Source organism: Lepidochelys kempii, chromosome 13 (genome assembly GCF_965140285.1).
Source record: "Lepidochelys kempii isolate rLepKem1 chromosome 13, rLepKem1.hap1, whole genome shotgun sequence".
Lineage (NCBI taxonomy): Eukaryota > Metazoa > Chordata > Testudines > Cheloniidae > Lepidochelys > Lepidochelys kempii.
Genome location: NC_136392.1, coordinates 10,532,772 through 10,559,030, shown reverse-complemented (window position 1 = coordinate 10,559,030; position 26,259 = coordinate 10,532,772). Strand labels below are relative to the sequence as shown.

The 26,259-nt window shown below is 41.9% G+C and overlaps 1 protein-coding gene across 7 annotated transcripts in view; it reads left to right on the top strand.

The window, feature by feature from the left end:
* PHACTR3 (phosphatase and actin regulator 3) overlaps positions 1 to 26,259 on the top strand; it is a 160,387-nt gene that overhangs the window by 65,639 nt on the left and 68,489 nt on the right. For all 7 annotated transcript variants that reach the window (XM_073309199.2, XM_073309198.2, XM_073309201.2 and 4 more), the window contains 2 exons: positions 19,974 to 20,135; positions 23,276 to 23,353. In XM_073309199.2, coding sequence (XP_073165300.2) covers positions 19,974 to 20,135; positions 23,276 to 23,353 — 240 coding nt within the window. The remainder of the gene's footprint in view (positions 1 to 19,973; positions 20,136 to 23,275; positions 23,354 to 26,259) is intronic.

Sequence of the window (26,259 nt, the reverse complement as noted above, 5' to 3'; positions counted from 1 at the left end):
TACATGTAAAAGTCAGTCAAATTCCATGGAAGCTCCTGACCAGATTACTACTTCAACAGTGTGTGTAGGTGCTGTATTTAGAGAAATATTTTGTCTGGGACTTTTTTTATTTTTGCGCATTCCTGCGGAATTCTTTTCTTTTTATTAATTTGCGTTACTTTTCTGGAAATATTTGAGCTGCACTTTGTTGCTTGCCTTTTGTTTTTCAGCTGTAATCCTAGGTTAATTAACCTTTACTGTTGCTGGTAATTAGCAGGCATTTGAAATATAAAGGAAGACATTTCTCAGCATTCATAATTTCCATTTTAATTCAGCTCTAGAGATACTGTGCATACTTTGAATACTTTTATTTGCTATCTCCTTTTACCTCTGGTAACCCTGTACTTGTACTTTAGTTTAAGGCCAAATTACCAAAGGAGATGGCAGCACATGCCCAGGTATCCACCATAGTAATAAAAATCCATATTTGTGTACACTATTTACACAGGTAGTCTAATCAAATCACTGTCTGCACACACAACTGCAGAGGTTCCCAGGTATTACAGGTGCATGTGAATTTTTGCAGGTGCACCCATTCACTGCACTATCCCTTGAAAATCCAGTCCCAATCATTGTTTTGGAAAACTGAGTGTCTTAGTAGAAATAGTATAAATAAACTTTTCAAACACTTTAGGTACACAATTGCATGTGCAATTTTATTTGTAATTTCCAGTGTAAACTCTGATTGAAAGCACACATTTTCATGCATATTGTGCATGCTTTACATTTACAATCATGATAATCGTCTGTGCCAATTAGATACACAATTGGGCATGTTTCAGAGTAGCAGCCGTGTTAGTCTGTATTCTCAAAAAGAAAAAGGAGACTTGTGGCACCTTAGAGACTAACCGATTTATTTGAGCATAAGCTTTTGTGAGCTACAGCTCACTTGCACCTAGCCTACTGGATAAGTCCTATGATACTAAAATTTCCACTATCATGGAGGGCTGCACAACCAAACTTCAAACAATAATTCAGATGTAAACGGCTGTCTAAAAATGATATAATAATTACTACTTTGAAATTCTATAACACCTTTTCGCAAAGGGTCTGAAAACTCTGTATGCACATCAGCAATTTAAAACTTGCAGCACTGCTGTGAAGTAGGCTAAGTATTATCAACAATTCAAATGAGGATATAAACCACCTGTAGGTTCAAGAGACATGCCCAATATCAGATTAAATCGATGCCAATCCTGACTCCTCAATCATATAATTTGACAGTGCTTTCTCCCCTTGCCCTTCACCCCCCACCTTCAACTTGGAATTAGAACCTACAGGTCCCAAAGAAGTTATTGCTCATTATGGGGGCAAAAATTCAGAAGACCTCTTAAAACAGGCTCACTCCTGAACACTGAGACTTGCCAATATAAATATATGCATCCACAAATAATATAGGCATCTTATTGGAGCCCAGATGAACATTTGGCTTTCTGAGTATGAGAGAGAGAGAGAGAAAGAGAGAGAGAGAGAGTGTGTTTGTATTGCAATCTTATACATTTAAAATTATTAAAATAAATTAATAATTTTGAAAAAGGATACATTCAAAATTAAATTCAACTCCCTGCTTGAGGTTTCAACTTATAGCATTTTTTTAAAAAATGGTTCATTTAAAGGCCTTTAAAAATATGCTTATGTCAGGATAAGCTTAACATATAGAAGTAGCAGAGGACACTGGGACCAGAACATATCAATTTCTATGAAATTTTAATGTGTATGTACAGTAGAATGAGGGGTTTTTAAAAATTGAAAATTAGGATGCAATGCTTTGTAGCACCAGGCTAATAAATTAATAATACCGTATCCCCACTGGTCTGCCTGCTTGGCTCAGGGCCCACTCAGTGGAAATTAATGTTTCTATTACTTGTAATCATCATTATAGGGAAATACCTGCATTTCAGATTTGACTTCTCAGGCATCTCTGTTGCTAATGGGCATGCAAAATAGTTTGTTAAGACACACAGAGCTGACTTTGTTATTACAAGATGTTGTAAGGATACGTCTAGTGTTTTGGAAGTGAGAAGTCATTGCTAGAGGCATGTGAATCTGAAATATTCAATCTAATTTTGGTGGGGGAGGGGTGGAGAGGGTTGATTTTAATATGGACTCCCCTTCCCTCCACCAGAGTTCAACCTTTGAAATAGATTTTACTTGAACAAAATTAACAAAGAGAGTACTTTCTCTTGTGGGATTATCATTTAAAGAACATTATTATTTAATATGCAGCCTTTCATGTTGTCCATTACTCCATTTGAATCCTGAAATGGAACACAGAATGTGCTGCGATGCTTGGTTTTAGAACACTTCAAGACCCCAGCATAAAACCCTATATGTCTGGTTAGCTTTATCAAAGTACATTGTTTGTTCCATATTTCCTTTGATGTGCAGCTTCCTTAAGGCTTTTGAAAATAATTATACCGCTTCAAAGCCCTTTGGAAAAAAACCAGCTGCGAAGTACCCACAAAGTGGTCTGCTTTCATGAGCATGAGCCAGCCACTGTGCCTGTCCCATGGAGCTCTTTGTGTGTTTCTGATGGAAGGAGATCACGATTTATTTCCGTTTGTCTCCTTTCCCCTGTTTTCCATAAAGTCACTGAGGATTGCATGTATTTATTACTGTTTCTGTGTTTGCTCCCAAATCAATGCACAGCTGGTATTCTTGTCGCTGTCATTTTATTATTATTATAATTACTCATTGTTTCTTAAGTGTTGACAGTGTGCTTGTATCAGTACAAAAACATAACCAAAGTCATTATCCCTGCTCTATGGATATTCTTAATTGGCACACAAGGACAGTCAGAGAAATGTCCTCAGAATGCTCTAGCTAATTTAACTTAAGATTCTATTTACAGTAGTTCTAAAAGGTTATTTTAAGGTGTATGTAACAGAACGTCTGATGTATCTGTTGTCCTATGTTAGTGTCAACTCAGATTACATTCATCTAGTACAACCATCTACCTAGTTACCTGCCTGACTCTCAGCACAGGGCAGTGTCTCAGGGTCTGAGCTCGCAACACGTAAGTTAATAGGAGTTTTGCCATTGACTTAAATGGGAGAAAGACTGTGTCCTGAGACCTCTACGTACCTTCTTCCTGAGGTATGCTTTGCTGGCTGACGCTAATGTGTACGTCCTTTGTTTCGCATAGCACTGGGGTAGCTTTTATTTTACAGCTGTAAGCTACCTGGGGCAGCTCCCATATTTTTCTTAAACATTTGTACAATGCTAACACAGTGAAGCTGAGGTCCTGAGGGCTACTGCAGTACAAATAGCACATAACAGTAGCAACCACCGTTTGAATACTAGCCCTGTTTACTGACACATGGAAGCCATAAGTTCAATTCCTAGTACTGGCCTTACACACCCCAGAGGGGCAAGTGGTTCAGAGACACAGGGACCAAATTCTACTTTCATGTCCAGGTGCCCTATTATGCTGCTTCAAAGCAATCTGAAAAAATCAGCTGTAACATACCAACATCAGGGTTTGTTTTCATGGGTTTCTCTGTGTTTCTGATGGAGGACAATCAAGATTTACTGCCAGGTTTAGAGTCTCTGTGCTTTGGTAGAACCCTCACTGACGATTACGTATGTGTATTACTGTCTCCCTATAATGAATGTAACTGACAGCAGAATTTGGCCGAGAGCATTCAGGTCCCAGCTGGGGTTAACAGAACTTTTTGCATTGCTCTTAGTGACCCCCCCACTGAGACCTTAAGGACTGGCACTGAGGCGCTCTGAAGGGAGTCTCAGTTACCCTCACTTACCCTCGAGGATGGTAGGGAGGATTTAAGACCTCAGTGGTGGCACCAAGTTGAAGCATGGATACATTTATTAAGGGATCTTCTTGGTTTGTCTAAGAAGCAGAGGACCCTGGGTAGGAAAAAAAAGAGACAAGGTTACAATTCCCATGTAAGAAAGCCTCAGACATATGCAAACAAGGGTTGGTAAATGCTACAAAAAGCCACTGTACTGAAGTTGCTCGAACACAGGCTATTCAGGAGAAGCTGCATACTGATGATCCCGCACCATTACAGCCAATGGACTCTGTGCCGCATGCCATTCAGGTACACATTTGGAGCCTTCACAAAAGCAGAGAGCTCGTCGTTAGTCTCATTCCCTTAGTGGACAGGAAAGGAGATGATGTTTGTGCCTGGGAGCAGAGAGCTCCCCAGAGGCACTTTGCTTTGTTGCTGTATTTAACTCTCCTTCCATAAATTCATCTGCTTGGTTGTGCAGCAAAATTGAAATTTGTTTATGCTCATTCCAAGCAGTGATGAAAACCATATAAAATTACACAAAGGAGATTGGACTGAAAGCTTTTATTGGTTAGACATGATCTCTCCTCCTGAGACCTTCATGGGATATAACTACAGTAGTGACACTGGTGACTCGTCAAAACTCAACAGTTGCTTTCGATAACAGAATAAGTATTTGCAGTTATAATAACCTCACCCTGAATACTGCAGGTTCTGTTTCCCATTGCAAACACAGGGGAACATGAGGGAATGTCACCAATACTTGGATTCTTTATTTAAGGTTAGTTAACTGGCACCTTGTTACGGCTATGCCTGTAGACTTATGTCATACACATCAGCATTTGTAATACTGTCAACATAATAATTTACAATCAAGTGGTTAAGTAACTGCTACAGTTTTTACTTGGTCACAAACATCTACAGAATAAAGGATGCTGGTTTGGGCAGTTCCTAACCAGCATTCTACATTGAATTTAGAACTATTCATTACAGGATTCTTGAAATATGATAAAAAGAAAAGGAGTACTTGTGGCACCTTAGAGACTAACCAATTTATTTGAGCATAAGCTTTCGTGAGCTACAGCTCACTTCATTGCAAGTGAGCTGTAGCTCACGAAAGCTTATGCTCAAATAAATTGGTTAGTCTCTAAGGTGCCACAAGTACTCCTTTTCTTTTTGCGAATACAGACTAACACGGCTGTTACTCTGAAACTTGAAATATGATGTGATCTTTGCAGCAGTTCACATATTGCTAGGCATCAAACACATAACTAGCCCCAAAAGAGGATTTTCCCTAAAAAAGTAATGTGAATATTAAATGTTTTTAAAAAAACTTTTTTCCATTTATTTTAAACATAATCTTTTAAAAATACAGAGGACCACAGTAATAGTCACTGATGAGTTTGCTGATTTGCCTTAAATTGTGGATAAATGTTGAACAAGAAACTCTGATGATGTTTTATGAAGCGAGAAATTAATAACAACTAAGGCCCTGATCCTGCAACAAACTCCTTAAGGGAAGACCCCAAATAAAAGCCAATAGGGCTTTGTTTAGGTGCAGACTTCCATTCTCACAGAGCTCAATGCAGATCAAAGCCAAAAAGAGAAGAAGATAAATGCATTTTGTCAGACTCCCCCTCACTCCCCCACCATTCCACAAAAACAACAATACTTAATACAAGGCATTACATTGGCTTGTAAATAAAGTGCTAAATGGCAATCTATTTAATCGCCATGTGTTGACAAGTAAGTCATTTCACACTTTTGCTTTCCAGTTAGATGATCTGGAATGGCAAAATTTAGAAGCCAATAATATTTTAGCAAACTTAACTATGGGAAGTCCTAAGGAGTCGTTAATGGCATTTTGAATGATCCTTTTCAGTAGACTTGCTACATTCTATTCTCATGTGGCCTTCAAATTGTGCTAGAACTATAGACAGATGAAGGTTCCTTATTCTGGAAAGCATCCCTGTTCAGCAAGAGGGCTTAAGCAGGTCATGGGGACTTAAGCACATATTTAAAAGTTAAGCATGCGTTTAAGTGCTTTTCTGAATTGAGGCCTATGTGGAGAAAGGCATTCAGTAAGGAAAATCTGCCTGTAACATACAGCTATTGGGCTTCCTTTTCTAAAATACTGCATCATCATTCCCTGCTGATGTTAAAACTCATCTGTTATCCATCATGCGGATGGTACATGTTCCCCCCAGCACAACAAAATGACAATGTTCAAAATATTGGCCCGAAAAAGGCTCTGTAATTTAAGGCTTTTTACTCTTCTGCTTCATAAATCACTGTTATTTTCTGCTAGTTAAATAAGTGTAATTCAAGATATACTCTTTTCTCTAGCTGAGCAAAAATGACAGGGATTCTTCGTTTACTTTTTGGAAAAAGGTTCCGTCTTTCTCCCCCTCCCCCACCATGATGATAATCTTTTTTCCTTGGCTTTCAGAAAAGAAACAAACTATTCAGTGTCAGGTTAGACTCAGCTGCCATCAGAGCAGTAATCATGCTGGCCTAGAAAGAGACTGCTTATATGCATTTCCTGGTATGGTACTCTGTGCCACACATAGGCATCTAAGGGAAGCATTGGTTAAATACGTTTGACATCCAGGGATGAAACTCTTTCCTGGGGCTGGGACTGGAGAAGTGGAATTGTGTACAGACCATTTGAGTAGAATTTCCTTTGATAGACAGAATCAGCCTGTATTACTGTCTCTTTTTCTGCTTCCTAGTCTGTTCAGGTAAGAGCTGTTCAGAGGCTGGAAAATTAGCCACCAGCCCCTCATCTTTCTCAACATCTTTCTCAAGAGCAGTTACTTTCTTGGCTGTTCTCTCTGCTTGGCTGATGGGTGACACAGAAGCTAAGGATTACGGAACTTTGACATTCTCCTCTTGTTAATTTATCATTTCCTTGTATGGCGAGTAGCACTTTATCTCCACTTCAGGACCACGATTATATCTACGTAGTTGTTTCTTCCCACTAATTGTAAAAGAAATGCAAGCACCCTCTTGCGTAGTGGTTGTGAGACCTGCATGAGAAACATTTTAGATAACAGAAAATATTCACAAAATATTAAGCTTTCATTCTTTGTGTTTGAGTGGTCCCTACCATTCCCATAAGAAACATACTGTGCATTTTTGATCAAAAAGCAATCATTAGCACAATAAACTGATATGCACCTGCAAGTTGTTCTAATCTCAGTCATCAGTGGTTGAAATGTTCAAAAGCACTTAAGTGCCTTAGGATCTATGAAAACATTGCACAAACATGCATAGATTTTGGCAACAGCAGCCAAAAGATTGGTCTTGGAATCTCCATTTTCAGAATACAGGCCACTAGGAATTTTCATTCATATTTGAACACAGTCAGGTCAGTGTTTAAGCTTAGGGATATTACAGTTCAATTAGACTAGTGCTTTCAAGCTGATCTGAGCCTCAAGATACTGCCAAGCTAAAGTGTAGAAACTGTGAACTTTACATTTGATGTGACAGCTGAGTATTACCACAGCCCCTTGGGAACCGTGCACTGTCTGAGATACTCTATTCTCTCTCTTTTTTTTTTGGTGGGGGGAGGGAGGATAGGGGAAAAGGAGGGCTAGGAGGAGAGCAGTGGGTCATCCTGACTATTTACTGAGTCCTGAAGAGCATTTCTGAAGATTATTGTAATTGCTGCTTCAGAAAACAAACACTCTCAGACTTGAAGTAATAGGGCAACCTGACAAATCAACCATTTTTAAATTGCCTCACTTCTGGAAGTATTTTCCATGCATGCCCATCTTACTCCGTACACACAGCATTATACAACCTATTTACGGCAGGCCCTCTAGTAAGGGTCTTTATTCAAGTGGAAGAATTGGTCCTAGCAGAAAGGATTTCAGCAGGGTTTACATACAACCAAATGCAGGAGTATCAGAGCGCCCCTCTGAAGGGATCAGCCACCTCCTAAGCATTCCTTTGTGACCTAAGATTACTGCAGGTCGTCTGCCTCAGTTCTCCACTTCTCAGGGTTCTCTCAAAGAAGCCCTCTCCTCTTTGGGGCTGGATTTATTTAAATAATAAACTCATTCCCAAAAGAACGTTCTCAAATCTCCATCAAGTCCATACTCCCTGTCTTTTTTGCTAAGGGCTCCCAGGCTTTCCCTCTCTGGAAATTTTTCTCTCATACCTACAGGTTCTCTGCTGGAGTCCACTTTCTCCCAGCAGCGATTCCCTGCCTTGGCAAGGCTCCACTAAACTCTTTCACTCTAGCTTCACCCTGGTTCTCTTCCCCCACACCCTAGCTACTCTTTACAGGGGAATCAGCACCTCCATCCCCAGCTGGATCTACTGATTAAACCCCACACCCATCCCAGGTGTGGCAGCCAGGGCCAATTGGAACAGGGCTCACTGGCTCTGGCCCTTGAAGGGACCCAGCACCTCATTACACCCACAAAGGGTCACATTCTATTCTAGATTAGATGGGTGCATTCCCACTAGAAGGAGAGTCGAATTGGTCTATTATATCCATTTTCATGCACCTTTTTCAATCATTGCTCTATTTTTTCGTGTGTCTTATTTTTGCACTCAAATATTTCCACTATCTCCAAGGCCCTGGTGTCCTCTAAAAAGACAGGACATCTAAAATATGCACCAATGATGCTTGATTTGTGCCCATTTATGGATATAAATTGGCAACAGAGGCAGGGGAGTTGTGGCACAGGAGGGCCCAGTAGAGTAGAGAATAAGGGTGGTCAATTTTGCCGTCTGGCAGGCAGGCACATTTTTATAGCAGGTGTGCAGCAACAGTGTAGAGGTGAAGTGGTGCAGCACAAATAGGGAACTGAGAAAAGAAGGGAATTGTGCCGTAAAGTGCATGGGCACAAAATTGCACAGAAGAAAGGTCCTTGGTTATCACTCTGATTTACAGGTTTGGATTGAATATAAAATTGAGAGCTGACCATATGTCTGGCAGACATTGGTTCCCATTGGCAGAATGAGAAAGGCAACACTAGACAGATGGGTTTCTGGGTGATGAATTTTGTTCCCTTTTTCAAGGAAAATAAGACAAAAATCATTTTAATAACAACTCCACTCCCAATTTGCTATTGAGCGTGGGACTTTTAGATTAAAGGTCACCCTCTTCTGTAAGATGCACGTGGTATCATGAATAAACATCTCTGCAGTAGTTTGGAGAGACCCTTTATGAAGGTAACACAGGATATGTACATACTGCAGTTACAATCCCATGGCTGGCCCATGCCAGCTGGCTGGGGCTCACAGGGCTCGGGCTATGGGGCTGCTTAATTCTAGGGTAGACATCCGGGTTCAGGCAGGAGGGGAGAGATCCCAGCGCTCGGGCTGCAGCCTGAGCCAGAATGTGTACACCTCAATTAAACAGCCCCGCAGCCTGAGCCCCGTGAGCCCGAGCCCGGTGGCGCAGGCCAGCTGTGGGTATCTAGCTGCAGCGTAGACATACCCACCGTAAGAAAGGAATGCTGCGTAGGGGTTGCAGATTCCCTTATGGGGCCATGCATGCAGCATTGCAGCAGCGGTGGTTCCGGACTACTGCTGGCTCTGCCACTGCAGCTATTACAATACCCCGTCTCCCATCGCACCCAGTTATCTGCTCCACTTTCTTCATCACGAGGAAGGCAGGGAACTGAACCACACGGTGTAGGCCCTGGCATTAAGAAAGCTTCTCTGGCAACATTTTTTAATTTATTTTTGTAATAAAGGTATCCAGTTAATGGTTTCTGGTACAAACAGGGTGATTAGGGGAATTAATGCTAACCTCAAGTCCTTAGTCATGGAGTGCCAGGAGGACAGGTTTTTGAGGGGAAGCTGCATACGGAGTCTGTAATGCCTGTGTGGCATGGAGTCCTCTTTGGGGAAACCCCATAGGGCAGGGGGGAGGAGCTGGCAGTGGTTGTCCTACAGTGTAGTCTCCAGTCCTCTATTCCACAAGGTGGGTATGAGGGGAGCAGCAAGCCATGCCAGTCTGTTAAGCTATTTGTTTTTTCTCCTGGGAACCACAGCTCTGGCTGGCCAGATTCTTGCTGGGTGGTGCAGTACATGTAAATGCTTCACCTGTCAAAACAAGGCATTGCACATGTGGAGATAACTGAATTAGCCTTGATTATATAATGATCCTTCAGCGGTTTAATTTTCTTACTGTCAGTAGGTTTCCTTCTTCTCCAGGTAAAGGAGAGGAAACCAAATTTTGGATTCCTTTACACCAGAGGTAATCAATTATTTTTTGTCAAAAATTTCTTGGTCAAGGTATAGTCAGGGTCCAGACTCTAGAGAAAATTCTAAAAAAATAATGACAATAAGTAAATAAAAAGATTTCGGAGCCCTTTCAAAAGCATCTGACAATCCGGATTTGGCCCACAGTCTGCCTATCGAGTACCCCTGCTTTACGCAAACATTGTAAAACTTATTTTGTTAATGAACCACTAGTGTCAGACCATGTATTATAAATGATAAGAAGTGTTACCGGGACTTGACACGCTGATTCAAAAGGCATGAAAGGTTCCCGATTAATTTCTTTGCACCTCTGCGCCTACTAAAGTAATGCTGTTAAGTGATATGTCAACTTCCTGAAGGAATGTTTTCTGAAAGAAATCACAAGCCTCAAATATATATATAGTATATTTATGTCACTGAGATTTAGCTCGAGTTGCCACTCACATATTCTCTTTTCTTTGATGAGAGTAATCTGTTCCTTCGTTATTTCAGCTAAAGCCGTTTTTGAAATTCAAATACTTTGAAGGGAAGCTCAGCATGACAGAATGGAAATAAACTTTCCTGACAAGAGCAGCCCCCTCCCATCAGCCACAGGTTTTTTCCCCTCTCCTTCAGTTCAAAAATAAGAATAAGGAGGAAATCCTTAATTTAGTACAGTAAAGATGGGTGGAAATTTTCAAATAGGGATAGATGGAAAAATTAGATTTTGGTCCAAGGTAGCTTTGGTAGCCCCACCTCAGAGGTAGAGCTGGGAAAAGAAAAAAGAAAATCGGGTTGTTTGGTGGTTTTTGGGTTTTTTCTCTCTCTCTGGGAGCTCAAGGGGCGGGCGGGGGGGGGGAAATATTCCACGAGAACCAAAACTGAAAATTCCAATTTTTTTTTTGGCAAATCTTAAAAAGTTGACAAAAACATCCTTTTGGTTTAAACAAAATGTTTTATTCAATCTGAAATGACCCATTTCATTTCTAGTTCTAGGCAATTTTAAAATAAAAGCAAAGGAAATGGATGCAGGAGGAGGAGCTGCTGCTGGAGTCACCTCCCTTATAACTTTCAGCCCATTGGTTAGGACATTTACTTGACATGGGGAGACCCAGGTTTCATGGGAGAGATTGAGAGCACCCTGCCTCATAGTGCCGTGGGTTAGGGCACTCTCCTACTACATCAGGCAGAGGAGCAATTGAACTTGGGTCTTCGATACCCCAGGTGGGTGCCCTAACCACTGGGCTAAAAGTCAAGGGCAGTAGCTCCTGTCCTAGTCATTTTCAGAAAGGTGCCCCAGCCCCAAGAAATGTTTTGGGTCAGAATGATTTGGCAAATGAATATCAAATTTGCAAATAGTTTCAGGTCAGCCAAACCCGGTAAATCAACTATTTGTTGAAAATATTTCACCCAGCTTTACTCAGGAGACTTGCTAACAAGTAGCAAGGCAAGGAGTCCTAGCACTTACCTCAAGGGAGGTGTGGAATGCTAGACTGATCAGCAGCCAGGCAGCAAGGCTGGGAATCGGGTGGTGGGGCCAGAGAGAAAGCTTGTTCTGAGTGGGGGCTGAGGGCTATTTTGTGCATGATGTTCATGGAAGCATCCGTTCTCCTCTGTCATTCAGCTACTCTTCTTGGGCTTTTCCCCCACCTTCATGTACCTTCATGAAATTGAAGGGTGCACAGCTTTGTGAGGCCAGACTCATCTCTGAGATAACTCCATGAATGGAGAGTTTACCCCAGGGATGAATTTGGCCCATAGTTTGTCTGTTTTTATTATTAATTATTATTATTATTTTAAAGAGGCTGAGCTCTGGGGTAAGAGAGAGTCTGAGATGGGAAATCTTGAACAGAGGATACATTAAATGGAAGCAGCAACAGAATAGGAGAAGTAACAGCACTTACACCTACCTGCCAGCCAACACATATACCCTGCCCACTGATATGACAAAATTTAAGATGTACTTGATACCTGACTTTGGATCTTGATGCAGCTATCTGCTGTTCCCTAGTTTGAATATTTTTCTGATGTGCCAAATGGGGTCTGTCAGAGCATCAGCCTACCTCATCCCAGCATCTGATTATCCAGGCCTCAGTTTACCATCTTGCTCAACAACGCCTTATACACACCACATGCTGCAAATAAGCACAGTTGGGCAGGAACTGGATTTTCTCCTTCATGGAAAGTTTCTGCCCTTTTGAAACATGGTTCCCATTCTGAAACAAAACAGAAAACAAAACAAAACTGAAATTGTCTACCAAACAAAATCCAAAAATAATTCCCAGTTTTGGGTCAATCAAAATGGTTCATTTTGATAAAATCAAAGTGTTTAATTCCAATTTTGACCTTTTAAATGTTATAAAATTTTTTTGAAACAAAAGGTCATTTCGAAAAACACCACAAACATTCCATTCCAAAAAGGGCAAAACAGATTATTTACCATAACATTCTGTTCCATTTTTCCCCCTAAACAAAAAGTCATCAAAACTCACATTTCTGCACAACATTTTGCTTTTGACCAATCAGAATTTTCTGACCATTTACAATTTCTGGAAAATTTACAATCAGACCTTCAAATAAGCTTTCCTGATTTGGGGGTTGGTTAATTGGAACATAAAACAAATAGTTTACCTGGCTGTCCCAGGCACAAATATTTCCTCCCCGATCAGCAGGGTTCAAAATCTGTGCAACCTTTCAGGCCTACCGGCTTAGTCCTTCCTGTTCCTGGGACACCAAGTTCAGTTCCTAGGTTCCTTCTCTCATCTCTACCACCAGCTGGCTCTCCCCCAGCCAAGCACAGTCCTCACCCCACACCCAGACCACTTCCCAGCATTCCCTGCCCCCTACAGGTCATTCCCACTGGTTGGGAAGCAACTCCTCTTATAATTGTACTACTGCTGTCATATGACTCTTGAACACCCGATTCGTGCACCATTCCTAGTCAGCTGTGGACATTAACCCTTTACAGGCCCAGTTTGCTCTGAGACGGGATCCTCCTTAGCATTATTTTTAGTTCGACACTGAGACTTCAGTGCTGATAAAGAGGACCCTACCAGTAACAATGGAAAGCTATGTCTGTATCAGAAGCCTAGGGTCATTAAAATTCTTCCCACAGTGTCTTTGGCCCAAGGGTCAGCTCATTTCAGAGGGAACCTCCTCTTCCATTTTTAACTCTGTGGCTGAGGTGCAAACACAGATGCAACAACAATAAAGGAGAGAGACCCCAGAGCTGCATTACAAACCGATTCATCAGAAAGCAGAGCATGCCTTGCCTCACAAATTTGCCTGCAGTTTTTGTCTGTTGCGTTATTTTTCAACTGTTTTCAGGATGCATATTTTCAGGGGTTCCTCTTGCAGTGATGCAGAGATTTGTTCAGGCATGACTCCACTTATCATTAATGGAAGTTACCTAAATGCCCAACAAGTTGACAGACTCTAGACCCCTGGGCAATTGCATAAACTCCACAGGGTGACTTCCCTGTGGCCACTTTGAATATTCACAAGAGTACTTTCAAGGGCTCTTACAGCTCCTCTCTGCAGCAAGGCTGGCATATCTCAGCTCTGGTTCCTGATGTGCCTACTGGCCATACAGATTCCACACTGTGAATTACAGCAGTTGCTGTAATCAGCAGTCTGGACATCAAACTATAGTCTCTTTGGCTCAATAGGAAAAATCCAAAAATGTAAGAGCCAACCTGCAGAACCCAGACACTCTCACAACTTAGTTAACACCTGAAACAATAAAAATCTGCAGGATGTCTATGTTGAGAAATAGCCAGTCCTTACCCTCTCTAAGTGGAGATGTCCAGCTGCTCTGCTTGGGGGACATCTCACCAGGAAATCCCACAGGATTGTGGATGGGCAGGAATAAGAGTTTATTTGCTTCAACCCCAGCCAACAAGATTTTAAATGACAAAGGAATAAGACAAGGGGGGACCTACTCTATTGGATCTGATTTGCAGAGGTGCTGAGCACCTCCAACACCAGCTGAAGTCAAGCGGAACTGCAAAGCACCTCTGGAATATCAGGCCCCAGCGAAAACAACGAGGAGTCCTTGTGGCACCTTAGAGACTAACAAATGTATTTGGGCAAAAGCTTTTGTGGGCTAGAACCCACTTCATCAGATGCATGGACTCCTTGTAGTTTTTGCTGATACAGAATAACACAGCTATCACTCTGAAACCAGGCCCCAGTAGTTCTCTCTTAATTCAACTAACGTAATTGTTCTGATCTGATCTCCCATTAGAAGCTTTTTTCTTCAAAATGGTTTTCTCCCCTCTTGCCTGGTTTATTCTGTGACACCACTGGTCACAGAATCCCTTCCCTGGCTTTGAGTTGACATATCCTGGATCTTGGACTGCTGCCACTGACGACTGAACGACTCAATCTCTACTGTACTTAACAAAGCACCAATCGCCATTGCACCTTCCTCTGAAGTATTTGGAACAGACCACTTGCCGTGACAGGATACTGGCCTGAGATGACTATTGGCCCGATCTAGTCTGAAAATGTCTATTTTCCTCACAAGCACACTCACTATGTACCACACATATATAAAGGATAAATGACAGTGAAAGGTGTGAAAGTTTACTGATGGGATAACCATCGAACAGTCCAAGCAGCAACTGTGTTCATTTTAAACCATTCTGGGTTGTGGTACCTTCATTAACAGAGTTCTGGAAATCAAATTGTAACAGCCTTCTCCAGTCCATGTTTCTGGTGCAAGTGTATCATTTCCAGAATCCAGAAGCACCACTGTTGGGACCATTACTTCTGGGAGTGGTGTCAAAGGGCCATGTGCTGGTCACAGAGAAGCTGCCAGATGTCTCTAGGTGGAGGGTTGCAGATTTGACTGTCTTGCCCAGTTGTGACTTGCAGAACAGCAACCAGCCCCACTTGTGTTAAGTCCCTGCTATGAGCTAAGCTTGTGCTTACATGCCCTTGTGTAAAGGTTCTCTCATGTCCTTCCACGCTGGAATGCTCTTCAAGCTGTTGCTCATGGTCACCTTTCCTGATGATGAAAATCTGATTTGGCTTCCAGTTGTTTACATTTCCTGTGCATCTTTTACATAAGCATGCAGACCAGCCCCAGGCAATCAGACTCAAAAAAAGAGAAATAACCACATTATATTTAACATAATTAAAATATTAACTGCAGATCCAAAAATGTGCTGAATGCTTCAGAAAATGGTTGGAGAGTTGGCAAGCCCGGGCAGCTTGCTGGCTGCAGGATCTGGCTGATATTTAGATGTGCGTGCCACTTCAGTAGTCGCTGCAGCATGTGGGAACTGCTTACATTCTGTGCAGTAGTCTTCTTATCTCCCAAATAGCCAACCCACAAAAAAGAAAAAAAGGATTTGAGTAAAGATGAACTCTGAGGGGTTTCACATGGTTCTTATTGCCAGGAAGACCATTCCCTTGATATGACTTCAGGACATCTGTCTTACATTGTTTCCATTTTTATTTTTCTCCTTCTCAGTCGGACGGTGCAAAACCTGAGAACTGCATACAGTAAGAAAATATTAGGCAATTAAATCAGTTTCCTTAGAACTGTATGTGCCTTGTTACAAATTTTTATATCAATAAAGTTAGAAGACATACCAAAGTCTGCAGTGGAGGATTGGTCTTACCCGCCCTAAAATTAGTCTTCCCTTTCCAGCCTTCATCGTCTGTGTCCATATTTCAGGGAGTTTTAAATTAAATTTAAAGGACTAAATCTTGAGTCTGGATAAGCAGGACCTGAGGGAAGATGCCACCTTTATACCCCCCATTCCTGGTGGACAGGCAGGCTCCAGTGCAACCCCAGCATAATTTTGAGCAGTCTCAAGGCTGCTCTAAATTATGTCAGCTGGAATGGCCTCCTAGGGGCTGCTACATTTTCCCATAAAAGAAAATAAACAATGGAGTTAACTCTCTGCCCTCCCTGCATTGTCAAAGTTTCCTCAAATCCAAGGCAAAGTCAAGCTCACAGTACAGACTTCCCTGTCTCAGTTTGTTCTTCTCTTGCTCCTGTTGCTCATCAGTCCTCATCTCCTGCCCTTTTTTGGATCAAGCTCTCCAATTCCATTTCACTACTGCACCTTTGCTTTTGCCAGTGCCAGCTGTTTTTTGACAGCAGCCCTCTATATAACTATTGTCTATAACTTTGCTTTTACTTCCCCTCACTAAGCATACTTATTTCTTCTAATTATTCTTCAAAATTAAAATGAACTGAAACTCACCCCATGTGCTGAGCTAAGAACCAGACAATAAGACATAGTTATCAAGTTAACTCAATTCAATACCCTTTGGAGACCTCAAGGTGGTAGAGTGGATGCCACATTACCCCATCCAAGCTTAACACTTTGTCAAACATAGAACACCTCTTCTTTTCCTTCCTTGCTAGACCCACCTCCTGCTTCTTCATTAGAGAAATATAAGTGGGGTCTGAACACTGGAACTGTTCCTTCTGGCTACCATTAATTAAAATGCCCAAGAGTAACAGGCAAGAGTAAATAGGGACATTGCAAATAACTTTGGAGGAACACCATCAACTGCACAACTCCTAATAGCTACTGGTGCCCCTTTCTGACAGTCTTTGTAAACTCCTCTGCTGTCGGCTTTGAAGACAATCCCAGGGGAGTAAGTAAACTTTGCTAGAGATGCACCGAATTTGGGATGAGGTTTATTTCCTAGGCATGCCTTGATTTCCTGGTTTCAGACAAAGATGCTACAGTGATGTTAAGCTAGAGTTGGTCAGTGAAACATGTGAGCAATGCTTAAACTACTTTGCAGATGTCTAAATCCTGAATGAAATGTAGTGGGGTGAGCAACCTGTCAAGACATCCTCTAAAATCAGCTGGCTCATCTAATCACCACTTACATGTTTGAAAAACTCCCAGGACAATTGGAATTGCTTAAGCAGCGGTGCATAAGAATGTAGGCAAGCACAGGGATAGCTTCTTGGAGATTGCCCTGACCCCCACAGTAGCTTCCATTCTACCACTGGGGATCTGATTTGCAGCCTTAGGCATGAGAGAGACTAATTTCATAAATGTTCACGTTCCCATTACAATGGCTGTCACGAGGAAGGACGAAATGCCATTTTCTGCTGCATCTGTTATAGCTTTAAAATAATCATAATAGCAGATCTACGGTGTGTCATTTTCTGTTATCATTGCTGTCTCAATAATAAGGAAAAGTTGCAATGCCTCACAGTTTCATTTTCAGCATACTTCTTATTTTCAAATATATAATTGGGAAAAAAAAACACAGCCCAAGAGATTCCTGCATTCTAGTGGCAGTTAAAAGGTTGCCATTCTGCAGTTCCCCTCAGGTGCTATGCCCCATTGCTGTTTCCTGGTCTTCATTCAGCATATACTTCCAGACTGAAATTCACAAAGTCTATCTTTTCTAGACAACATAAGAATGGCCATACTGGGTCAGACCAAAGGTCCATCCAGTCCAGTATCCTGTCTTCCGACAGTGGCCAGTGCCAGGTGCCCCAGAAAGAATGAACAGAACACGTAATCATCAAGTGATCCATTCCCTGTTGCATCCATTGTTCAGTTCTGCTAACTAATGTGACAAAGTATTTAACTTTTCTCTGTTTAATAGTTCATCAGTAATATCAATATTTAATACCAATATTTTCTAAATTAAATGAAAGGAGAATGACTTCTTCCCCCCACTGTGTTTAATATTTTTTTCAAAATTATTTCCTGTTTTCTTGGAAATCCCCACCTTTACACTAAGATTTATGTATTTGCACCCTGTCAATTTAAAAAAAACCAACCCATTAAAATACCATATTTAGTTTTCTTCTCCACTATTCACAAAACAAATTATTGTCATTTTAGTTTCCAGAGGCCAATGGCTCAGAAATGTTTATATACTCATTGCTCCACACTGCTCATTTAAATTGTAATGGATTGTTGAAAAAGATATGCAAATTGTTTTATAATTTTCACTCTCATGACATGGCTGGGTGATGGACAGAAGCATCACTCTTGGGAATTAGTGTATGGGTGTCCAAAAACACATCTCAACAGTGTCATCAATATCCTTGTTTATGGAGCTGTGCTATCTTTCATGGTAATGGCTGGCAGAAGCCTGTCATTATTCAGTCTTTATTGTTCCATGCGAAGCTTGGCTATAAACAAAATGAACAGTCATGTGAAGACAAAATATTGAAAATGTCTGAACCAGTTGTCCACCTGAAGCATTACCTGTGTGCTTCTGTGGTTTTGCTGGATGAAATGCCTTCGAATTTTCCCATCTTCCCCAATTTCCTTAAGGAACATATCAGTGTAATAGCTGTTTGTGGTTTTGCTTAAGTACTACATACCAAACAATCTATCCTCATACATAAATTCTGAGCCAGTTCATAGAAATAGATGTGTTCTATAGTAGTTATGTGATGACAGTTCATTTTCAGGAGACTATTTTATTAATTAATTATTACTATTATTATTATTTGCATTAGCATTGCACCTAGGAGCCCCACCCATTGTGCTAGGCGCTGTACAAACGCAGAGCACAAAGACAGTCCCTCCCTGTGGTTTGAGCACAGAATTGGGAACCAGGAAGTCCCCTCCTGGGAGCTCATCCTAGCTATGTCACTAACTTCCTCTCTGACTTTCAGCAAGCCTCTTAGACTTAAATATTCCAAAATGGCCAATAGTTTTAGGTGCTTAACTTGACACCACGTGGGCCTCATTCACACAAAAGTGCTGCATACTAGCATGCCTGCTGAAGTCATTAGGGGCTGCAGCTGCTCAGCACCTGTGAAAGTCAGTCCCAAGGTGTCTCACGTTGGGCACCCAAAAATCAGTGGTCACTTGTACAAATATCTCTTTTCACCTTTCTGTGCCTCGATTTCCACACTGGTAGAATGAAACTAATACTCACCTACCACACAGGCGTGGCGTAAATTAATCAGTTTTTATAAACCACTTTAAAGCTGGAAAGAGCTGTGTAAGTGTTAGGTGTTGCTGCAGCAGTTATTATTACTGTCTACCGGCCTCGAGTACATATGTGGCCTTCATTACACTAGCATTTGAGCACTTATTCCACACAATACCCCACGTGAGGTAGAGAAGTGCGATCATCTCCAGAGGTAACAAGCACAGAGAGACAGTTACTTGCCCAATGTCACACTGGAAACGTGACAGAGCAGGGAACTGAACCTCCGTCTCGTATGTTACGGGCTAGTGACCCCACCCCTGGGCCATCCTTACTAACTCAGCCTGTGACTAGCAATTCTTGTGGGTTGTTAGCACAAGGCTCCTTCCTTTCATTTCACTTCCAGTTTGATCCCTTCATAGGCCAAGGCAGAAAGTGAGCTCCCAAGTCCAACATTACATTTAAAGCTACAACGTCCCCCTCTCTCACACAGGGCCACATTCATCTGGTGCTTTTGTTGGAGTAAGAGTCTGGCAGAGGATTCTCTCATTGAGGAAGCATGAGATAGTCTGTTGTGGAGGGAATGGGAGTTACAAAGCCAACACCTCCCTTGGGCTGGGGGAAGGCTGTAGGGAATCATGCCAAAAAGTGAGCATCACTGGTCAAGATGGGAGCATGGTCAGGGCAGACTGGGAATGCACAAATTCTCCTCCACCAGAGCTCAAACTCCATGGACCTAGCCCCCAATGGACTCCTTGAGGGAGGCTGCAATAGAGTCACTCAGATACCAGGTGCTTGGAGTCAGTGGTGATGAGTGAGATACAAAGCCAAGAAAGGTCCCCCCGGCAGTACAAAAAGCCTTGCCGGCACATACCTCCCTGCTCAGCATCCATGGATCTAGTCCCTCTACTTTAAGGGCTCCAATGACTTCATTTCCCTGTCTTGCACTACATTGCTTGGTGACGAAACCGAATGCTCTTTTAGCTGGAATAACCACCATACTTTCCCCGCCCCCGCCGCCTTACTAAGCCTCTTCTGAAATACTTGGTCTTATTTTCTTTTAACAAGCAGCTTTGTTCTGTTTTTGCCTCTCAGATGAGATGGAGCAGTCCCCTGCAATGCATTCTGAATATCTGGTCTCAGGGATTAGAACGCCGCCTGTGAGAAGGAACAGCAAGCTGGCAACATTGGGCAGGATCTTCAAACCATGGAAGTGGAGGAAAAAGAAAAACGAAAAACTAAAGCAAACGTCAGCAGGTATGGGATGAGCAACAGCTTGATTCAGTGCAAGGCAAAGTCCACCCTGTGAAGAAAAATGAGCAGAGTTTGCCGAAGTAGGGCAGGTTATTGATGAGCTGTTTCTAAATGGAAGTGTAAGAATCTGGCCTGTCATAGATTTCAGACATTTTAAGGTCAGAAGGAACCATTATGATTTGACCTCTTGGCCACAAAATTTTAAAGACCAGGATTTCTACCAATCCAGTCAGCAAAGAGCAAAATCTAAAGCTCGATTTATCAGGTTGTCCGCCGTCTCACCTCCCCATTTTTGCTCTTCACTGCTCTTTGTAAGGGATGAAGATGCCGCAGCATTATCTGGGGCTTCTAATTTAAAGGCCAGACTGTGATACCTTATGTTGAATAGTACCTTAGATATGATTAGTGCCATTGAAGTCAGAGGACCACTCGTGGAGTAAGGTGCTACTGAAAATGAGGGAGGGTATCAAAGTCTAGCCCTTCTGGTAAAGCTGAGTGTAGGAGGGATTTCATTACTATTCCTTCCAATCTACTTAAAATCCCAAGAAAGGCTAAAAGAACATTCCATGACTACTTGGAATTAGCTCCTCATCCATGTGTCTCAAAGTAATTACCAGCTGAGGGGCTCTTAGTGGCCTTTGTGAAAGAAGTCAATGGTATCAATCCAGGTCTTAGTGGGGACCTTAGGATGGGTGTCTACAGTGCCAAAAAAGAAAAAGAAAAAAAAGAAGCCACAACTTCATAACTGATCCCTGTGTTGGCACTTAGCAGAGAGGTGATGGACTGACATGAATTCAGGTATTTCCAAGAGATACATTCTCCAGGTCAGGGTTAATGCACATCAGAGGGACAGTGTAAGGCAGCTTGCACTGCAATAGCTCTGTGGCTATATGGTGGTGCTAATCTGGCCCCTTGCATTCAGAATAAAAACAAGAATACTAGGTCAGATACTGAGAAAAATGGATGAATCAGATAAATTACTTAACAAAAATATTAAAATGCATTAAATAATGACTCTAAGTAATAGAATATGACCAGCTCTACTTCCTATAGCTTAGTGACATCTCCCAAAGCTTCCCATATAAATAGTAGCCATACACCACATAATTGAGGTTTCTGGTTGCTGGTGGTGATTTTTTCAATTTTCTAAACATGTATTTTTGTACATGTATATTGTATTTAATCTTATTTTTAAATTCTTGGTTTTGGGCAGGGAATTTTTATTAGGAACTCTAAACATAGCATATTATTCAACTGTATTAGTCACCAGTGACAGATATAATGGAAAATGAATGTTATGATCAGAAAACACAGTTATTCTGTTTCAGCCAAAGCAAAACACCCAGAGCATCTTTTGACCCAGACACCCTTAGTTTATTACCAACAGGGCATAGGAATTAATCCTAGCAATTCTTGATACAACTAATTCAGTAAATTCAGTGGCAGTCAAACTACTACAGGGTGTCTTCTCTGTACCGTGCAAACTTAAATGAAGTTTGCAGTCATCATTTCACTCCTCAGGAACTTTCTCTGCATGAGAACAGTTGCTAGAAACAGGACTCCATATATTGTTCTGACTTTTTGAGGAGGTCACGCTAACATTATGGAAAACGACAAGAGGGAGCTACTCTGACTGGTAGGGCTGGACTCTTAACCAGAACACTCTACAGAATGTAGACATTCCTTCCTGAAAGTGTCAGCCACTGTGTTAAAGATGTGCCCAGCAGACCACAGTGTGAGGGAGAGCGTCTGCGCTCTTGAATCTCTGAAGACACCCCCAGAGTACAGCACTCAGAAACAAGAGTCACTTGTCTTTTCCTGAGATTCTAAGGAGTGACTCCTTGTACCTGTGCATGGGCTGATGCAAACTGACTGGGCACATGGGTGCTCTGTGGGGATCATGTAAGAAGGAACACACTCTGCAGGGCTGCTCTATACGTGCTACTGCACCATCGAGAGTATAGTACCTACCACATGATGTACATCCCTGCTCCTTGGTAGCAATGACTGCTGCATCTTGGTAGCCTTGAATCCACTTGCCAGCCTTTGACTCATCCTCTGACATACCTTTCTACTCTAAGACATGGGGAGCCTCTTCTCTGTGGACTTGGGAGCATGAATCCCTGGTGTGAAATGTTGCACACTCCCCGTGTGGGCTCCCAGCATCTCTCTTCCCACACTGTGCATAGCAGAACCATTCTAGTTCCATTGCATGAGGGCTCTACTTCTTCTTGCCCCTGACCATGGAAGCTAGAGTGCTATCAGGAGAGAGAACACAGTGATATTGCCACCATTCTCAACACCATGCAGCTGCATTTCTCTGGTGGTTTGATAACTCACAGGGTTTCCTTTTCTAGATTTAAATCAGATTCACTCTTCTCTTAAACTTGGCAAATTCCTCTGATACACAGAAGGGGTTCATTCACAGAATGGAAGGTAGTTAGAGATGTAAGAAAAAGGAAGAGAGAGATTGGAAACCCCCTTTTTTCATTCTGTGAATGGAATTAGCTGGTGATTTACTAGACAAATTCCTACGCAAGGAGGACACATAAAGGCCTAGCCTTGTGGATGAAGATCAAGCAGGTGCAATAATATATTCAACAAATAATACAAAATACATGGTTTAAGAGAGGCACACATTGGTTAGTGGGCAAGAAAGACTGGTGGGGATGGTTTCATTGTCTTCCCCCTGCAAATCAGTCACACACATTAACTTTTTTTTTCTACTGCCTTGTACAGAGAGGTCTGAATCCAAACCAGGACCTGAACATCTCCTGAACTTGGGGAAAGTTTAGACTGAAAACCAGATAGCTGGGACCTATGTGTAATGGGTCCAATCAAAGACCCAGTCTGCAACACCCTTGAACTTTGGATCTGGATATGAACATGATTGTTCAGACCCCTTTTGGAAACTTTGATCTTTTCAGTATCCTGCACCTTGGCTAGCATTACTACCACTGGTCTAGCAATGAAAACACACTGAACTGGCCTCTAAAACTCCAACTGTGTAGTCCTCCTCTGGTCAGCTCACTACGTGTGGGACTAGAGAACCCACCTGTTGCAGCTTTCATATTGAGTTGTCTTATGTGTCTACTTCCATCCATTGTTTGCTGATTTTCTATGTTATACTATCATTTTTGCAGTGTTAGAGAAGAAGATTACTGCAAGGCCAGGTCGGGATGAACTCATTAAGAAAGGTCTTCTGGAGATGATGGAACAAGGCAAGTAAAACCTATCTTTGTTTTTTATTGTTGTCCTTCACATGAGGGCTGGAAACACATGACAGCAAGAAATGATAAGAACCCACAGTCGGGAAAAAAAACAAAAAAACGTGACTAGTTTGATCATTGGATCAGTTTCATACCTGGAGTCACTCAACATATCCAGTTGGTTTATGGTGTAACTCCATCTTGGGTGTCATTCCACTCTCAGGAGATTTACACAGGACATGAATTCAACCATATTTTTTGCAACTGCCATAAACCCTTCTACTCAGATTGCCAAGAAACTCAGTAAAGCTTATGTGAACTCAGCTATACAGAAGTATTCAGTAATGAAGCTAGCAAGTACAATCCATGAATTCAGATCTCATAGAATGATATTAATCCGTATTTTCTGCTGTCTTTCTGGTAAACCAAGTTTAGTACAAGGTGTCTTCTAATTACATGAGTTCTTCATTCCTACAGAAGAGAGAGGCATTTAGTACTGTTATTTTTAAAAGCTTACCTGAATACATAACAAGTGTGAAGCAATGACTGAATGCAAGATTATAACTTGCCATACATATGCAGGAAGGTTTGTGATTCTGTATGTTACTCGTCTAAGGCCCCCAAACAGATGCTTCTAAATGAACAAAAGACCTGTTCCTGAAAGAGTTTAGCATTCTTCCAGGTTTGGTGTGTTCCCAGCATCACAGACCCAACTTCTGACAGCCATTTTTTTTTCTAAAGATAGCTTTAAAAAAAAAAAAAAGCCTTTCCCCCTTGAGGCTGAGAACTTTGTAACAGATGGTGTTATGAGGGAAGAGGGGCCGGCTGAGTCAGTCCAATTGGAGAGGTGGAATATTTTATTGAAACTAATAGGAGCAATAATTATATTGCCTCATTTAAAACAAAATTCCAAATCTATAAATAACCCTCATAATGACACTTGATGAGGCAATGATGGAGAGTAACTGAACAGAAAGTGAGCATTTTAAACAGAGAAGCCTGTCATAACTGCAGAAAAGCTATGTGTATGTATCTTAAGTACAAGCTATAAACCTACATGGCCAACTTATTTTAAAATAGAAGTTTTTCATATTTTTGGCTGTTAAATATGATGAGTTTTTCATTGAACTCTTTTGCTCTTTATTCTAGACCAATATTTGGTCTGGTAGCATATTGGTACTACTAGATAGATAAAGCTAAGTCTGAGAGCTTCTCTACATGGTGCTTTACGGGGCTCCGGTTTCTAAAGCACACTAACATATTGCGCATTAATTGTTCCATGTAGACTCCACAGGGTGTGCACGAAAGATTCCCTAGCGCGCTTTCATATAGTATGTTAAAGTGCAGCAGCACAATTGACCAATTAACGTGCAACACGTTAGTGCACTTTCAAAATTACACTCCTGTGCAGCGCACTACCCCACCGCATAACCAAGCCCTGAGAAATGTATGTGGACACACACACACACACACACGTCGTGTGTGTGTGTCTATCTAGTAGACTTCTCAGGACTTGTCTCCATGGTTTTCAGTGATCTCTGAATTTGAAGACACGGGTAGTTATGGGTTTTTAAGAGAGCAGTACAGACAAGTGATATAGAGCACATCAAAGCCAATTTTAGCAGTAGGATTGGATCAGCTTGTCACTTGTCACTGAGACCTGGTTGAATAGGGGCTATGTATTAAAACAATTTTAGCAAAAAACAGATAAGCCTAGTTTAATAAACAGCGACCAATGGGAATAGGGTTTTTAAAAGGTCAGTTGGAAATGGACTGGCTGGGTATTTCCCCCCCCCCCATACACTCCCCCTTTTTTAAAAAAAAAACTTCTCTATGTTACAGTTACATGGAGTCTATAAAACCATCAGGCAAATTTACAATGCCACACAGGTGTCTAGACAGGAGTGTGTGAGTTATGGGCAACCAAAGGACAATATAATATGCTCCATGTTATTTCCTTCCAAAGACAATGGATGTTTTGAATCTCAGAGGCTATTTTATGGCTTTATTAACATATTCAGTTTATTAACTGCTGTTAAAAATTGACCAGAATCTCTTTTAATAACTGATGAGAAGCCTACTCAGACGACGATAATGCTGTGGCAGCGGCATTCTAATCTTTTCAGAGTCAATCCTTTTTTTAATGGACACTCACAGCAATAAACTGCAATTGTCAGAGCAGCAGCATTGTGCTGAGCACACCACAATAAATGTCTAAATCCCTTGTTTCTCTTTTGGACTCTGCTCTCCTGCTGAGCATCTGGGGAGGGATTCATGAAGGTATTTAGGTGCCTATCTCCACACCCCGGTACCTGCTGACATCGGTAAAATAATCCAACAGTGAGAGATGGAGATCAAGTCTGAGAAACCTGCTAACCCGCCGTCACCGCTTTACAGCAGCAGGGACACACTCCATCCGTACAGGGTGCCCCTCTGCTAACTCACATACTGCACTACACCAGGCTGCAGAAACTGAGCAGCATCCCTAACAGGGCCATTCGGGCCAGCTCTGGGTAAGGTCCGGCACAGGAGCTGCTTCAATGCAAGAGCAGCCCAGGGAGGAACTATCCATCAGAGCCTCTACCTGCCTTGCTCTGCAGACAGGTGGTAAGTTACCACCTGCCTTCTCAAAGTGAAGTTTACTGTCGTCCTACTTCTGGCCACGGCCAAAGCCCACTTACGCTTAGCAGGGAATAGCCAGCAAGCATCCCCTGCTCACCCCTGTCCCATGGCTGGTGCCACAATGTGAGCAGTCTCACTCCCCTTTCCTCCCCGGCGTGGCTGAGTCCAGGCTAGGGACAATGTAGCCCAATGGGCACGACTGGAAATGATGCAGCAGCTTTCATTAACCATAGGTTGCTGTCTCCTGTTAACTCGGCCCGACCTGTGCCACTTCTGAGGATTTCCTTCATCACTGG